The sequence below is a fragment of the Muntiacus reevesi genome, chromosome X (assembly GCF_963930625.1).
Source record: "Muntiacus reevesi chromosome X, mMunRee1.1, whole genome shotgun sequence".
Classification (NCBI taxonomy): domain Eukaryota; kingdom Metazoa; phylum Chordata; class Mammalia; order Artiodactyla; family Cervidae; genus Muntiacus; species Muntiacus reevesi.
Genome location: NC_089271.1, coordinates 105,062,784 through 105,081,449, shown reverse-complemented (window position 1 = coordinate 105,081,449; position 18,666 = coordinate 105,062,784). Strand labels below are relative to the sequence as shown.

The following is an 18,666-nucleotide window of genomic DNA, read 5'->3' as shown; positions in this document are numbered from 1 at the left end:
CAGTTAAATCATTATCAATGCACAAGATTGAACCTCCTGAATGAGCATGGTGTAACTTAGGACCAGGAATATCCAACAGTAGAATATTATTTAGATATGAAAAAAAAAAAAAGGAATGGAGTATTGATCCATGCTACAATGTGGATGAACCTTGAAAACATTTTGATAAGTGAAAGAAGTCAGGCGCAAAACCCTACATCATGTGAATGAAATATCCAGGAAAAGCAAATTCATTCAGAAAGAAAGGAAATTAGTGATTGCTTTGGGCTGGTCTGGAAGGGAGGATTCAGGGTGGGGAGTAATGCCTAAAAGGTACATGGCTGCTTTTGGGCATCAGACAAATATTCTAAAATTATATCATGATGATAGTTGTGAAATGCTATGAATATATGGAAAACCACTGGTCGTATACTTGAAATGGGTGAATTGAATGGTTTGTGAATTATATCCCAGTAGAGTTGTTATAGTAATTTTTAAAACTGGGTGGGGAGTAGAAGAGAAGGAGAGCAGGTGAGACAAAAATAAAACATGAGGGGTGGTTCTTGAATTATCTGCCTGACCCCATTGGAGGATGATTTGACAAACCTCCAGGGTGAACTGAATCCGCTTCGTCTTTCAGAAGTAGAGGAACTGGGGTCTCCTCAAGGGGAATATTAAACATGTTTCCATGCAGGACTTCTGGAACCATGGATTTAAGGGAACTCTCAGAATGAGCATTGGCCCATTTCTCTAAGACCTAAAGAAATTGGCATGACTGGGTGGGCAGCTGACAGATGTGGAGAGTAAATGTCTCGTGTATTTTCTGTCCTTTCATTCCTATCTTTTTTTTTCCTTTTTAATGAGATCCAATGTCTGTGAGGAAGAGGGTCCATTTGCTGAAGAGAGTGGTTGTATGTATGTAACATTAGAGGTTCTACCAATATTAGAAACCCTTTTTCAAGGTCATGTTCATATCTCCAGATCCAAGGTTCTCTTGTGTTTTTCCTTATATGTGCAAAATAATGATAGCCTGTTTTTAGCTTTTTAGACTAGTTTGGAGATAGCACTTCACATTGGAATGCTCGTGGATAATAGCAGATACAATGAGAATTTAACTTGAAGTTGATTTTGAATGTATTAAATGGCAGAGGTTTTCTTTTTAATTAATTAATTTATTTTAATTGGAGGTTAATTGCTTTACAATATTGTGGTGGCTTTTGCCATACATCAACATGAATCAGCCACAGGTATACGTGTGTCCCCCCATCTTGAACTCCCCTCACACTCCCGTCTCTACCCTATCCCTCTGGGTTGTCCCAGAGCCCTGGCTTTGGTTGCCCTGCTTCATGCATCAAACTTGGAGTGGTCATCTATTTTACATATGGTAATATAGAGGTTTCAGTGATATTCTCTCAAATCATTCCACCCTTGCCTTCTCGCACAGAGTCCAAAAGTCTGTTCTTTACATCTGTGTCACTTTTGCTGCCTTGTGTATAGGATCATCATTGCCATCTTTCTAAATTCCATATGTATGTGTTAATATACCATATTGGTTTTTTTCTTTCTGACTTAATTCACTCTGTATAATAGGCTCCAATTTCATCCACCTCATTTGAACTGACTCAAATGTGTTCTTTTTTATGGCTGAGTAATAGTCCATTGTGTATATGTACCACAACTTTCTTGTCCATTCATCTGCCGATGGACATCTAGGTTGCTTCCATTTCCTAGCTACTATAAACAGTGCTATAATGAACATTGGGGTACATGTGTCTCTTTCAATTCTGGTTTCCTCAGGGTGTATGCCCAGCAGTGGGATTTTTTGCTAGGTTGTATGGCAGTTCTATTCCCAGTTTTTAAAGGAGTCTCCACACTGTTCCCCATAGTGGCTGTACTACTTTGTGTTCCCACCAACAGTGTAAGAGGGTTCCCTTTTCTCCACACCCTCTCCAGCATTTACTGTTTGTAAACTTTTTTATGGCAGCGCAAAATGACTGGCACAAGATGATGCCTCATTGTGATTTTGATTTGCATTTCTCTAATTTCATTTCTCTAATAATGAGTGATTTTTTAAAACTGAGAGAAGCTGTATAGACATTAGATCAGTGTTAAATTCAAAATAGTGCTAGATATTGAAAAAAATATGAGGTGGTTGGATGGTATCACTGACTTGATGGACATGAGTTTGTGCAAGCTCCAGGAGTTGGTGATGGATAGGGAAGCCTGGCATGCTGCAGTCCATGGGGTCGCAAAGAGTTGGACATGACTGAGCGACTGAACTTGGAAATGGATTGAAAAAAAAAAAGTACCACTTGGAATTCTGGAACACGCAGTAAACATAAATATCTTCACATTTTATAGAAGGCAGAAATTCATTCAGGAGAACCACAAAGAGTGAGTTATAGCTTATATTTTTCCCTTGGGTGAATTAAATATGTATTTTTATGCTTTTACAAAGACATTAGCCAAAATAAAGGTGTTTTAGTGCCAGCTGGATTAGAAAACAAATGAGACTGAGTTATTTACCTCCATGTACATTGTTACTACTGTAAATCCTATATTAGCAGTATAAACAAACTTGTTTTAAAATACCAGTTTTTTTAATGTTTTCCCAACTAGCTTTGTAAAATAACCAAATTAGGTAAGCAATGATGATTAAACTTCATGAAATATACACACCAAATGGACTTAAACTGGTTTTTACTCTCACTTGCTCAGCTTCTTCCCACAGTTGTAGTTAATTTTTACAATCCCTTTAGGCTCTGTACATTTTGGTATAAGGAAACTAATGGTTTTTCTATACTCACTCGCATCCAAATTAAACTCCTAAAGTTTTTCCTACTGGCAATTTCCAATAAAATACCATCCTAAGGAAAGTTGACCAACAGAGTGCAAATGGGACTAGTATTTATTCTTGAGAGTGATGCAAACATGGAGTCAGAAGGGACAAACCTTGGGGTATTAGGAAGAGGGCTAGTTTGGGAATCAGAAAACCTGAGTTCTAGTAGAACTCCCAGTTCTGCTACAGACATCCTGTGAGGCCCATTGCTTTCTGAGCACAATTTCCTCATCTGGAAAATGAAGGGACAAGAACAAGATGATGGTGACAGCCGAGTCTGCATTGTCAGCCCAGGTGTCCTACCGCTGTGAGCTAATAAAGACAGTAGAACTGAACTTCCTCCATTTCAGTGAAGCTATTTACATGTTTCCTAGGTCTTATCTCCCTACAAATGCGCCCATGGCTTCTAATGATGAAAGTAGGAATTGCCTGAGTCCAAGATCTGGTTTAAGGATGAGGATAGGAGAATATCTGAGAGAAGGAGAAGAAATCACTTGAACTTAAAGATGGAAGAGACACGAATTGGCATCTTCCTTTGCCATTCCCCTGATGAGGCCTTGGGCTGCTCTATTCCTCTCCAGAGGGTCACATATCCCTCTTGTGTTAGGAGGGCAGGTTCTCTGTAATTGGAGGCCAGGGAGACCAATGGGTGGGTGAAACCAGAGCTAATATAAAAGATCCATTCTTAGCCTCTAATTAGCAACTAATAAAAAAATCTAAAAAAAATTAAATAAATAAATAAATAAAATAGCAAAAAAAAAAAAAAAAAAGAGATCCATTCTAGAGAGTAACTTCTCATCACTGCCTTGTATTGGAATGAGTAACAGAGTACAGTTGGTCTTTGAACAAGGCGAGCTAAGGGGCACCAACCCTTTGGTATCTGCAGTCCCTTTCTGTTTGTGATTCTACATCGGTGGATTCAGCCAACCTTGGGTTCAACCACCTGTGGATTGTGTGGTACCTTACTATTTACTATTGAAAAAATCCGCATGTAACTGGACCCATGCAGCTCCAACTGTAGTTCAAGGTCTTGGTGACTTAAATGTATTTAGTTGAATGGAGCTTGTTCTTTTTTCTGTCCTTTCTCTGTCAGCTAGTAGAGATGTCAGTGAAGTGGGGACTCCAAAAAGATAGGCTATACAGGGAGAAAACCAAGGCCTTTGGCCAATGAAGAGTAAATTGAGGTGGCTTTTTTTAATGCATGTTTAACTTGAGATATAGTTGATTTACAATACTATATTTGTTTCAGGTGTCAAACATGACAGGCTCAACATTTTATAGATTATACTCCATTTAGAGTTATTATCAAATATTGGCTATAGTCTCTGTGCTCTGTAAAAGATCCTTTTAGCTTGTCTATTTTACATATAGTAGTTTGTATCTCTTGGTCCCATTCCCTGATTTGGCCCTCCCCCTGGATTTTGAGTGTTCAGTGTCACCATAATGTGCCAAATTTCCTTCTATCCTGTAGGAAATGGTTGGAAGAACATTCCTCCTTGGTAAGAGTGTAGAGGCCTCAGGTTGTGTTTTGGGGCCCAATTCCCTAATGTGAAAGTGAGTTTTCACACTGAGAGGACTTGTTTGCTCTGTCTTCATCAGTGTGAGGAAAGTTGAATTGTTCACACCAGTAACATGGGGATGAATTCTGATTTCTGGCTTGAGCATGTCTTCGTGGGTCATGGAGCAACGCCCCCCTCCCTTTTTTTCATGGGAAGATAAGCCTAGGCATGTAACAGGGCATCAGATCCTCAAGGGACAGACATCAGCTTTCCTGTGGTCTCTGTGGGGCTCACAGGTTCAAACACAACTTCCCAGAATCCGAAGAACTTTAATTGGGTAGATAAAGAGGTCCTCGTGATTATAAACTGCAGTAGGTGCAACAAGAGGCTAAATACATAACTGGGGTTTTAATTAGCTGGTGCTTCAAATTAGTCATTTTGGTTTCAGTCAGAAATCAGTGACGTTCTGCACTGTGAAAGCCTCATCACCACATGGTTCATTCCTCATTATACCTCGCCAGGTGAAGCTTTTAGTACAACGCCGTGCTGAGTGAGAAAGGAAAAAATTGGAGAGAGTTGGTTGCCTTCCAGGAGCAGTGGAACTCTATGGAGACGAAATTCACTCTTGCCAGAGATATGAGAATTAACTGTTCTTTGTTGTATGTGTTAAAAAATGCAGCAGGCAATTTGCTCGCCACAGATAACACCCATGTGCACGCTCAATCTGCTATTCAGATTTCTCGTCTGGAATCTGGTGGCTTAATGAACTGATGCAAAATGCAGCCGAGAGCCTCCTAATGCATCCAGCCTGGGTTGAAAGCACCAAGTGCCCTGAGTGCCGGCCGCTGAAAGGGTTGTCATGCATGTTGAAGCACATGTCCTTTCTTCTTGTCCTTTCCTTCGGGATTTTAATTATCTTGGTCCTCAGAGCTGGAGAGAGAGAGTTTGCAAAGCCAAGAGACTGAAGTCCTTCCGTGCTCCTTGTGGGAAAATGAAAGGCGATCCCCGGGCCTGTCATTCTGGGCTGTCAGATGCACAGAATGAACAGAGAGCTGGAAAACTGACATCTTGCTCATGTTCCTTGGAAGCATGATGCATTGGTGCTCGTGTTTGTGTGGAGGGTCTTGGCTGCTGAGGGCAAAGAAATGAAGTGTCTTTCTTCTCTGCAGCAAACCTTCCTCCAAGCCTCCCACTCCCACTAAATATTGCTTTAACTTGTCCCCCATCCCACCCTGGGCACCCCATCATTGTTTGGTTTGGGCAAATTGATGATGGGCTTGGGTTACACGCGGCCAGTATGTGATGCTGAGTCTTGTGCTCCACCCTTCATGCACCCAAAATGTTACTGCTGTCCACACGTCAGCATCCAATATGAAGACACTGTGTCACATGGCAGAGGTTTGGTGTTCTGATCTCAACTTGTGCATAGAAATGACAGGTGACACCAACAAACGTAGTATCTGTGGATGGCATCTAGGACTGTGAAGGATGGGCTGGCTTCCAGTACATGGACTCGGTGTCTTTCTTGACCAGGCAGGGCTCAGATGTGGGGCCTAGGTTTTGGGTGGACCTCTGGATGATCTTTGATTTTCCGAGGCGGTGATAACATTTGTTGGGCATACTCATGAGGGATCCAGGGAGCTCTTCTGTACCTGGCATTTTTGCATTATGAAAGGATAGCTGATGTTGTTGTTCAGCCATGTCTGACTCTTTTGCGACTCCATGGACCATAGCCCACCAGGCTCCTCTGTCCATAGGATTTTCCAGGCAAGAATACTAGAGTGGGTTGCCATTTCCTTCTCCAGGGCGTTTTCCTGACGCAGGGATTGAACCTGCATCTCCTGTATTGGCAGGCAGCTTCTTTATCACTGAGCCCAAACATCCTATAAATATTGCCATGATTTTAAAATGGGGAAATGAAGTGTTGTTTATCCAGGAGATAAAGCTGTCAAAGTCACTTAGAGTTTGTCAGTTCAAGTATTCCTGTGAAGAAAGGTGGATGGTTAAGTGTATTGGCCTCTTCCACTCCATCTATATCAATATCTAGTTAAGCTGCCATGGCTATCACATACTCTGGGCTCTTATTTTATAAATTAACATTATATGATACTCATGGGAAAAGTGGAGAAGAAAATGGCAATCCACTCCAGTACTCTTGCCTGGAAAATCCCATGGGCAAAGGAGCCTGGTAGGCTGCAGTCCATGGGGTCACAAAGAGTTGGACGCGACTGAGTGACTTCACTTTCACTTTTCACTTTCATGCATTGGAGAAGGAAATGGCAACCCGCTCCACTGTTCTTGCCTGGAGAATCCCAGGGACGGCGGAGCCTGGTGGGCTGCTGTCTATGGGGTCACACAGAGTTGGACACGACTGAAGCGACTTAGCAGCAGCAGCAGCATGGGCAAAGTAGGCTACCAGTGATAGGTATTAAGGTTTGAAATGTATTCAAAACCTGTTGACTGTACTTATATATTATATCAGTATATCTCTTGTAGTTCCTTTAGCTACTATGTTCTCTTGCATACTAATTACCTAATTAAGTCTTCACATGACATTACAGATTTCATCTGGTAGCTGAAAGTAGAGCGTTACTATAAAAACTCCAATAAGCAAAATGGTGTAAAAGTGAAGAGTATCCCCCACTTTCTGAAAGTTCTCATTATGCCACTTTGCTTTTATGAAAGACCTACATTAGGAAGGGAATGATGTTTTTCATAAAAGCAAAAATTCCCTTTGGATTATTTTTGGTTAGTGCAAATAGATACTAACATAGGTCTCTCGTAAAAGTGGCTTAAGGCAAACGTTTGGAAAGCAGGGGATACCTGTATTAACATGAGCGAGGAAAGCAACATTTATTCAGTACCTGCTAGGCATTTTATGTACATGTATATAATTAAAATTTTCCCAGCGTATGTGTGCTCACCTTGAGTAGGATTATGATCAAAAGCATGAGGAAAAACCCAATGAACAAAATAAAGCCCACTAGTGGGAGACTTACAGATTTTAGTTTAATACACATATTCTTGCATGATGAAAAAATAATTGTGCTCTTATTGAGGAAGTATTCCATTCTATAAAATCGAAGGACCAAGAATGTATCTTTGATAGAGTACTGATCCTCCAAAGGGAAAGCCTGAAATGTGATGAGAGTCAGAGTAACATGGTGTTCATAAAACATTTGTGCCTTAAGGTCATTTAAATCATTTGGCACCTCTTTTCATTAATGGGAGTTTGTTGATCAACCCAGACCCCCTAAAAGACTTCTAGTCACCTATGATGCAAACTGTGGGAAGAACAACAACAAAACAAAAAGGAGTGTGATTGACTGGGTGATTTGGTTTTTTGTGGACTTTCAAAGATGTTCTTAAACTCTCCTTTGATTTTTTCTTTTGGCCATGCCACATGGCATGTGGGATTCTTAATTCCCCGACTAGGTCCGGAACCTGTGCCCTCTGTGATGGAAGCTTGGAGTCCTAACCACTGGACTGTCAGGGAAGTCCTTCTCTTTTGACTTCATTACAACAGACTAATACTGGCTGTGGGCTCAGGACAGAATTCCCATTTATCTGCAATAATATATTTGATAATTCCTTTCCCTTTGGACTTAGTGACATCTGTGAATTCTGGGCCCTAGATAGTTGGCAATACAGTGAAACCTGAATTCAGTACTCTTTTGCACAGTGGACTGACTTTGAGGTAGGCTGTAGTAATTGCCTGTAGTAATTAAGCCAGGACAAGGGAAGAGGATTATGCTGTACTTAAATGGTCGTGACTACAATGTCTCATAAGCCAATTTCTGTTTCCTTTTGGATTCTGAAGAACTGGTCAGGATCTTTAACCTATTGGGAATAAAGAAAAGGAGGTGAGCTCTCTATTCAGTATCAGTTTGGGTAGCCTCAACTTGGTTTTTTTCTTCTTATTGATAACATGGCTTCCATGACTAATTCATCTTTGTCTCCTTTTGTCTTTTTCTTTGCACATCAGTCACTATGAACAAGACCGTAGTGCACTTAAGAAAAGGGAATGGGAGCGGAGGAATCAAGAAGTCCAGCAAGAAGACGATCTCTTTTCTTCAGGCTTTGATCTTTTTGGGGAGCCATACAAGGTAGCTGAATATGTATGTAATTTATCTTTCTGCAAAATGGTCACTTGTTATATTTTTGAATGCACTAATCAACACTTAACCTATTTTTGAAACACTCAAATCATTTCCAAGAGAATCTATTTTACAAATGAAATATATACCTGTGCTGTATTTGGGGCCATGACAAGTTTCTGAGGAAGTCTTCAGAGACAAATCCCATCTTCTTGGGGGGACATAGTAAGATTTGAAAGGGACTTATGAGACTGCCTGTCTCCAAGGAATTCTTTCCTGCCCAGCACTACCTCTAGCAAGGAATGCCCCCTGACGCTTGATCTCACTTTGATTATCATCAGCGAGGCAGCCCCTGAAGACTTCATCAGAAAGTCAGTGGAGATGTCTGTGTCTCCTCCCGATTGGTGCCATCCATCGCAAAACCACGGCTTCTTGTTTCCATTTCAGGTTGTTAGCAGCTGTTCAGTGGTTTGAGAGCTCTTCGAAAATCACTGTTCTAGGACAAAGGGAAAAAGCCAGTCATTTTTTGCTGGTGGTTAATAATCATGGGTTAGGTGATTGCCTCAACCACAGGGGGTAGTGTAGCTTGGTTGATTTTCTAGTGGACTTCTGGCTAGTGTGTAGCTCCAATAAAGATCCTACTTCTACATCTTCAAGTGTTGATTTCACAATGACTGCCTCTGAACTTTCTATTTGGAGTGGAGATTGGGAGAAGAATCCTGTTCAATTGCTGGTAGCTGATTGGTTTTTATTGAAATTTAGTAGCAGTGTAATTTTCTTCAGTGAAACAAAAATGGTGTAAGAGGTAAAACAACCATAGAGAAAATGATCAAGAGTTGTAATGTTAGAAGAGCACCATTTAGGGGATACTGACTGATGTAGACAGTGAGCTGTCTGGATCAGTGACTAGTGAGACCAGAGTCTTTGCTGCCTTGTTCAGACTAAGCAAGAAGCTCTTGATTGAGACACTCAGGTGCTTTCCAAATTTGGTAAGTCTGACAAAGAGACTAGTAGTTTTCAATTTGTCAATAGTAGTGTAATCTTTAATAATCCATTTTTCCTATTTCAGTTGGTTTAATTTCTGTACTGCTGTTGAATGTGTCCATGGTGAGATATGGTTAGTTTGACAAGCATTTATTGAAGGCCCATTGAGTGTAAGCTATGTCTTAGACTAGTGTCCAAAGGGAAAGAAGATCTAGTTCCTGCATTCAAGGAATTCCTTGTCCAGTGCAGAGATCATCACGAATGAGTGAGGGCATGACTGCATGGTAACTGCTGATGAGATAGGCAGGGGAATAGATGTCTGAAGACTTTGAATACCTAGGTGTCTGGACATGAGTCTGTACACAAAGAGAAGTCATCACCAATTTTAAAATCAGGAAATGGCCAAGACAGATGAAGACTTGTAAAGATGATGTTGGAAATGTGGGGAGTGGTGGATTGGAGGGAAGGAAAACTAAGGGGTGAAGACACAGGAGGGAGAGGTACTGATGAGCAGAGCAAGGTCCCAGGGCAGATGAGTAAATACAAAATTGAGAACATGTGTTGAGTCATGAGCCTTGGGTAGGAAAGTGGGAACGGAATATTAGGATAAGAATAAAGAAGGAGTATGGAAGACAAGAAGTTGTGGCCTCCGTTTTTCTCAGAAAATGGAAGTGAGGTCAAAGGATGACGGACACCTCCTCCCTTCTTTAGTGTTTTTTGTTTGTTTGTTTGTTTTTGCCACACCATGCAGCATGCAAGAACTTAATTCCGTGACCAGGGATCAAACTCATGCTCTCTGCAGTGGAAGTTCAGAGTCTTAACCACTGGACACCAGGGAATTCCCAACCTCATCCGTCCTTGAGAAAGAGGAATGGCCAGCTGAGTTTCACCTCTTATCTTTGGATGGGTTAGAAAAATGGGCTTTAGTCAAGGGCTCATTCTTCAAATTCAGTATCTACTCCATACTTGACACTATTATGAGGTGTAGAGCAGTTGAATTATTTCCCCCTTTATAATTTAAAGTCTTGTTGACTTAATGTCCTTGTACCTTTAAGGGAAACACCATCTCTTGTTAATAAGCCTGTAATGTAGATGCATACTTATTTTTAGATGTAAATAGTGTAATTTTGAGTAGGCAGTTAAAGAACCTGTTATCAACATTGTCAGAAGTTTTCAAAAGCCATCTGTCTTGATACAACAAAGGTCTGTCAGATAGAGACACAGATGGGAGCATTAGTCTAGGGCCAGGCCAGGCCTGCTGTGTGATTAGTAGCCTGGTGCTTTTAGGCTTCTTGATGGGGAAGAGCCTTTGCTTTGAAGTCGAGACTATGAAGAAAAGGAATAATGCTAACAGTTGATGACCTAGTCATTCTCTTTCTTTTACTGTTGCTTTGATGACTGACTGCCATCTTATGCTGTGTACATGGTCAGGGTTCCCTGGGAGATCACTGGGCAGTATGCTTCTCCTTTCTCCCATATCATGATACTAGAAGTGAGGTACACCTCCAAGAGCTCCCTAGACCCAACTGGTGTGGACACCCTTCGAGTATCTGGACATGCTGATGGCAGTGGGAGTTCTAGAGTTGGCCCACATCCACTGTAAAAATGAGGACTTTCCTATACAACTCTTGGTGAGGGTTGTGGCAGGAATGTTTGCAAAATTAAAAATCAAAATTCCTGGTGGTTCATCAGGAGTTTCAGGAAACTTCTTGCTACTCTAAACCTTAAGCATGACCTGATTGCTTATCTGATGGCATTGGTAGTTCATAAACTATCCAATGAGCACCTGTTCCTAGGACTGCTGTCCTTTCTTGGCTTCACTTCTATTACTCCCAGAGTGGAAAGAATGCTTAATTGGGGTGATGGTGGGTAACATCCCTTTGTGGCTGCTTTTGTCATTTATATTAGTAACTTTCAAGTCTGAGTTTGTACTGTGCTGCAGAAAAGGATGTGTTCAAAAGTGCTTGAGAAATATGAAGCCATTTGACATATGTAAATTAGTGTGGAAAGATGAGGAAGGATAAGGAACTGGCATGTACCAAGTACTTCCTCTGTACTAGAACTTTCTACAGATGCTTCTTTAGTCCCTACAGCAACTGGCTACACATTTTCCTCATGTTTCCCATGAGGAATTCAAAGCTCAGGAAGTGAGGTGGCTTCTCTGCAGCTTTATATCCCCATAAGTGTGCTTCTTTATCTGTAACAGGAAGCTGTTTACCCTCTGACAGGAAGTCAGAAGACCCGATAAGCTTACCCTGTGTGACTTTGGGGAAGAAACTTTATTTCTCTGACCTAAAGTTTCCTTGTCTCTGAAGTGAATAATAATACCTGATAGAAAAAATGATACCTGTTAATAGCAACAGCAACTGACATTTTACAGCTCTTCACAGATCAACAAGAATGCAGAAAGTGAGATGCAGAGACGTTAAGTTGCTTATCCATGGTCATTTGGGTCAGGGCATGTAGAAGGTAGATTAGACCAGAATGGCTCTGCCGACTCACATGGTGGTTGTGAGAATCAAGCCAAACAGCCAGGGGAAGCCTTGCTTTGAGATATGTAATGTGCTGTACAAATTCAAAGTATCATGGTTATTATAATTAGAGAAAGAAATAGCAACTCACAGCTTAGAAAGATTAATTGTAAAAATATTAGAGTTCGAAAAAAGAGGAATTACTAAATCACATACATTAGCCATAATGAAATAAAAGAAAAAAATAAACCCCAAAACTTAAATTATTTTGCTACTTTTATTAAAAAGAAATACCCTGGTACCATAAGGTCCTAACACATTAGTCTTGCAATGAAATTATACTACTGATTTGTAGATAACATTAGAAGCAAACTGAGGCAACTGCATTTCTCAAAGTAATGAGAGGCAAAAAGCTTAAATGAAGGAGTGCTGTTAGTCATGAGCCACAAACCAGACATGTAATTTATGCCTGAAAATACTTGGAAATGCATTTCCTTGATGATTGAGAAATTGTGATTACTTAGAAAATAATGGCTGCAGAGGTTACCTTTAAGGTATCGGTCAATTATCTAGAATGGGAAGTAAAGAACTGGCCAAATTGAAAGAAGCCTATAATTGATTGAAATGGCTAAATTTCCATTTTTGTCATATTTATAATGTGCAATCAGGACTGCTAAGAATCCCTTGCTCCTTAAAAGGATTGCTAAGACTCTGGAGAGTGAAGAAGATTTAGTGTGAGCCAGAAGTTGCTATGGTGTATAATGAGCATCCATCATGCAAATATAAATAAATGGATTTTCTATCCAGTGAATCTCACCTTGACATCTTGAGAAATATAAAAACTGGTTGACAGTTACCCACCTCCAGTGGTAACCACCTGGTCTATACTGTTAATTATTTTGAGGTTGTTGAGTGGTGAACTTCTTGAGGCTGTGTGTCTATGTGTCCTTCATGCCTAACCCTGGCTCTTGAGTGTTTGAAATTTACCAGTGTGTGTCTGAAGAATGACCCTGGTAATTGCTACTTGTAGCCACAGCACGTCTGTTACGGATCTTCCATCAATCAGCAACTCAAACTGTTGCCAGTGAAGTCAACCTTGAACTATCTGCTATGCAGTTCCAGTCACAAGTCCCTCTGAAATTGCTGTGTGAGGAAGCTAGTTGAAGGGAGTTGACCTCCTTCCACTCCCCCAGGTTATCCCAGCTTCATCCCTTATGCCATTAGTGCATGGGAAAGCCCCACTCTTGGAGCTGTGAGCCTGACCTCTAACTCCACGTGCAGACATGCACTGAGTTAGACTTTAGCAGTGCAGTGCTCTAGCTTTTTAGCCATCATAAGGAAACATGAGAAACATCTTTGTATCTCTTGTAAAAAACTGGTACTGAAAAAGAGACCTATTTTATTTTTCAAAGGTTCTTGTAACCAATCCAAACCAAACCAGTGAGAGGAATCCCTTTTCACTTGTTGGTATCCAGCAAACATGAGTCTCATTTAATCAATTAGGATGTGCTTCCTGCCATCAGACCAAGAGAAATCTATATGCTATGAGAATTTCCTGTTGGCCTTTAGCTACCAAGCAGCTCAATCTGATATTCAATCACAGTAACCAAATTAGCTTAACTTTTGCTTTCCTACTTATGTACCTTTGACTCCAAGCCATTGCAAATCCTTTATTTTGATATAGACAGGGTATGAATTATTATTTGATTCTGTTCAATTTAGCAGCATTTTGCTGAGGATCTCATATGCACCAGACATGGTGCTAAGTGTTGAGGGTATGAGGAATAAAAGGTGGTCTCTAGTCTTGATGAAAAGCTCATAGTTTTGTGCTGGAAGAGAAATCACGACTATAGTAGACCTGGAACAGTAGGAGGTGGATTTTCTATTTTATTCAGAGAACTTTCAGTTTTCTTCTAATTTTAGTCATGTACACAACAGTTTTAGACATTGGCCAGCTGAGAAATTCTCCTAATTTCAATCATATTTTAAAACCTGGAGATGGAAAAAAAAAGTTCTAAGCGTGCATCAGAAACCCAGGTCAGTATAACAATAAACTGAAGAGATGTTAGAACCTAATCAGGATGTCTCCACTGAAGATAACATGAACATGTCCCTTTTATTTACTGCTAAAATAGGAACAGGGATGTGACTAGCTTACTTGCAAACCAGTGGGCCTTGAGATTCTTGAGTCCTGATGATGTTGGCCTAGAGAGAATGAATGTCTTCTTAGAACTTTGAGATACTGTGGCATTCTCTGTGACATCAGGGGGCAAAGTTTTTATTCCAGTACAACTGTCTTTCAAGGAAAGTTCAATGAACTTTCAATGAGAGGTCAATAACTGAACTTCCTGGTAGCTAAGACCAAAAGGTAAAGGTTACAGAATTCTCTTTGCCTAATGTAGGAAACTTATCTTAATTCATTAAAGGAAACAGTAAAAATGAAAGCATTTAAAATGAGGAATAAAATGGTCTTGTTTCCCCTTGTTGGGTCAGATCTTTGAAGATAGCAGGTATTAATATTTTTTAGGCAGTCATCTGATATAAGAGGTTAACTATTTTAGGGACCAGAACAACCCTGCAAGTTTAAAAACTTGCATCAAATTCTACTGGGCCTTCACAATGATGAAATCTCTTTGTTCTGAATTTAGGGATTGAGTAGAGAGTCTGGATTTGGCTACTACTGCCTAGCTGGTTCGTGTACAACTCCATTGAAGGAGAACACTGTATACAATGTGTTTATTCCTGCCTAAGCTGCAAGATAACTTCTGCCTGTAAAATTGATAAACCTAGGGACTTTCAGGGAATAAAAGTGATTTATTCCTTTATTTATTAAATTATGACTTTCAAATGCACTTCTGAAAATGGAGCGATTATTCAGGTAAAGATTATTTGGAACTGTAATTGTTTAATCACTTCTTCAGCACCAAGGTTGCATATGATGCAATATAAGATGTTCTTGAGGATAAGAAAACTGAAACTGACATGTATTTATTTGATTTCTAAAATTTCCCATCAGAGTCCTCAGTATACATTTTGCATACTTTTCCTTAGTCTTTGAAATCATATTTCTCTACATGCCCTCATTTCTTTGAAAGTGTCCTATATGATTTACCACGTGATCTGTGTTGAATACTTTATACAGTCTGTGGCGATTATGCTAACAATGAGGCCAAGGTTCTCAGCTTGATTTCCTCTCTGGTTGTTCTTTCTCATTATCCTTTGCTGGCTCCTCCTCTTCTCCTAAGCCTGGTGATGATGGCTCAGATATTAAAGAATCTGCCTGCAATGCAGGAGACCCAGGCTCAATCTCTGGGTCGGGAAGATTCCCTGGAGAAGGGAATGGTCTTCTCCTAGTCTCTTAAAGGTTGATGTTCCACAGGCTCCCTCCTGAGCCTGATCTTCTCCTTCCTCATTTCCTTTCCCTGGGTGATTTCATTCATTTCCAGCTCTTCACCCTCTATTTATTCACACACTCTCCCATCTTCACTTACAGATAATAGCACTCAGCGATACATCTGAGGTTTAGCCTGGGAGATGTCAGGTGTGAATAGGCACACTACTGGGCTCCACACAGCTGTTAAGGGTGTTTAAGCAACCTTATATGTTAAACATCAATCTCCAGTGGTGGTTGTACTAATGGGGAGGTGGTCACCCCCTTCTGTGCATGGAGAACATGCATCTGACCCTTGGGACAAGGAAGCTACCAGGGTGGGCGTCTTCCCCATGCACTGGCCCTGCTGCCAGATGGCTCCATGGATGCAAGTAGCTTTCCTTCATTGCAATGGTAGTGCAGCCTAGGCACAAAGAAGCCCTTTGCCTGTCTGACTTCGGCAGCTGGTTTTGATAATACCTTTGGCAGGCAAAGAGAATATTAAAAAGTCATGTTCAAAGATGAAGAGCCAAACTTTTGACAGTCATTTCCAAGTATGTGGCTTTCCACCCCTTTTTAGCTATGAAAGCTATTCTTTTCTGTTACAAAAGCTCATGGAAATCTTAATTATTTAAAAAATCAATCACAACCATTCTGATAGGTGTTGTTGTCCATAGAATGATGTAGTTGCCAGCCTCACTTTAAAATTTAACTTTGTTTTAATTTAAACAACAGCTTAAATTCTTGAATAAATTTTTCTAAACCTTTGAAAAGACACAGGCAAGCTTGAGTCACTGTTGATGAACAATTGCACCATTTCAAATTAAATGAGTATGAATCACCAATATGTAAACATAGTTGTCCCCAGAATATGTAGGCAGACACCAGTAATTTACACATTCTTTGATTAAAAGGAATTGGATTCACTTTAGTCATAAGTTGGCCCAATTTGTTATTGTTTAAGCCCATGCCTTTTCTAAACTGAACACAGTCATGATAGCACAGTTTAATTGACTTCCTTATCCAATGGGCTAAGAGTTTTTCATGGTATAATGTAGCACAGAGGGCTACGTTATATGTCAAGAACAAATATAAATTGAACATTCTATTATAATTCCAGTGATCAGTAAGTGGAAGTTGTTAAAGTGTAGCATGTAGCAGTTCAACTCATTGAACCTAAAATAAGTTATTTTGCTAATAAAATTCATAAGCAACGTAATTTAAAACTCTCCCCCACCCCATGAGCATATTTAAGAACAGGCCAGGGAGTATATAGACATTCATTGCACAGTTCATTCCAAGAGGCTCTTTCAATAGTGCTATTGATTTTTTTTTTCTTACATAGCACATGAAAAGTATGAAATTATATGGCAGCATGAGAATTTTAAAGAACCCTATATGCTAGTCTACTTAGGACATCTGTTTGAAACATTAATAGTAGGAAACACAAACCTATTCATTCTCTCTCCTCCCACCCCCATCTTTTTGTTATTTTAGACAAACAAAGGTGATGCACTTGCGAACCGAGTCCAGAACACGCTGGGAAACTATGATGAAATGAAGGATTTGCTAACCAACCATTCTAATCAGAATCATCTAGTGGGAATCCCAAAGAATTCCATGCCCCAGACTCCCACCAACAAAAATGAACCCAGCTTTTTTCCAGAACAAAAGCACCGGATGGTCCCAGTGCACCAGCAGGATAACACTCACTCCTCAGCGCCAATGCCTCCACCTTCTGTCGTGATACTGAATTCAACTCTAATACACAGCAACCGAAAGTCAAAACCTGACTGGTCACGAGATAGTCAAAACACTAGCATTGTAGCAGCCAGCCAAGTCACTAGTCAGCCCAACAAGATGCAGCCGCCGACCCCAGACCAGCCCCCAGCCAGACTGGAAGACTTCTTTGTCTACCCAGCTGAACAGCCTCAAGTTGGAGCAGTTGAAGAATCAAACCCACTGGCAAAGGAAGACAATACTCTCAAGTCCAGTGGAGGGGATACTTTCAAAGAAATCTATCAGTCCAACTCACCAGAAGCACCGGAATTTACAGTGCAAGCGCCTGGATCTCCCCTAGTTGCCTCGTCTCTATTAGCTCCCAGCAGTGGCCTTTCGGTTCAAAACTTCCCACCAGGGCTTTACTGCAAAACAAGCATGGGCCAGCAAAAACCAACCGCCTATGTCCGACCCATGGATGGTCAGGACCAGGCCCCGGACATCTCTCCCACACTGAAACCTTCAATTGAATTTGACAACAGCTTTGGGAATCTGTCATTTGGATCACTCTTGGATGGCAAGCCCAGTGCACCCAGTTCAAAGACTAAACAGCCAAAGTTCACGATTCTTCAAACAAGTGAAGTAAGTAATTTTTATTTTATTTTATTTTTTTAACAAGTGAAGTAAGTAATTTTTAAAGTTTTATTTTGTTTCCTTTCTTCTTATTTATTTATTTATTTTTTAGTTCATTGCTCTAACGTCTATAATCAAGGCTTCCCAAGCAGTTCTTATTTACCCTTCTAGAGCTGTAGATGAGACTCTTCAAGGTCAGAGTCTTGATCTTCTGTCGCTTGTGACTTGACTGATTTCCACTCTGCAAATACAGTAAATCTCCATAATTTGGAATGATAAAAGACAAGGTCTGTCAGAGTGAATGAAAAGTTGGAGTTATAAAATAGTTTCAGAGACAGTATTTGTAGTAATATTGCGTATAAGTGAATCACATTGGAGATTTTCATTGGTCTTAAGCAGGATGAGATACATGAAAAGATAGTGGGTCACCCTAGGCCTTCACTAACAGATAGCATATCAGAAACATAAAATGCAGAAGTTCCTTAAGGTACAAGGTTGTACAAGTGTGATTTGCTGGAACCAGAAGTGGAAGGCATTCTTTAAGAACTGTAGTTTCTTGAGCACTTGCAGGGCTGTTTCCTGGCAAGACCTTAATATTAACTTCCGTTTCCCTCGGTCTTACTTTCTACATCACCTTCTCCAGGTGCCTACCTAACCCTCTTGTATTACCTTGATCCCTTCTGTCAAAACCAAAAGCATGATCCTCAGCCAAAATCCCACTGGGTTTAGAATGACTAACCATTTTACCTATCTCAGGAAGCATTACCTTATAAAAGAGAAGTCCAGTGGGACCAAAACCTTTCCCAGTGGAATGAATCACTAGTGATTGGATCCCAGGTCTTATGGCCCCTGGGTGGGGGGCAGAGATTGGGTGCCCCTCAGAGGCCACCAGGTAAGCAGCTATCTACTACACCTCAAGCACTTGACTGAAAGAAACCTCTGCTTTTACTGGTGACGAAAGGCTTGAAAAGACACAGAGGAAGAAAGTAGGTTGAAATTATCACTTGCTAGGAGTCACAGTCTGTCTGATTTGTCGCAGAGTCCAAGTTGGTGGTGTCTGAATTAGAGAAGTCTG

General features: G+C 40.5%; 1 protein-coding gene across 1 annotated transcript in view; it reads left to right on the top strand.

Moving 5' to 3' along the window:
* AFF2 (ALF transcription elongation factor 2) overlaps positions 1–18,666 on the top strand; it is a 526,427-nt gene that overhangs the window by 161,478 nt on the left and 346,283 nt on the right. Inside the window, exons 2-3 of the mRNA XM_065915233.1 lie at positions 8,303–8,423; positions 16,737–17,600. Of these exons, the coding sequence (XP_065771305.1) occupies positions 8,303–8,423; positions 16,737–17,600 (985 nt within the window). The remainder of the gene's footprint in view (positions 1–8,302; positions 8,424–16,736; positions 17,601–18,666) is intronic.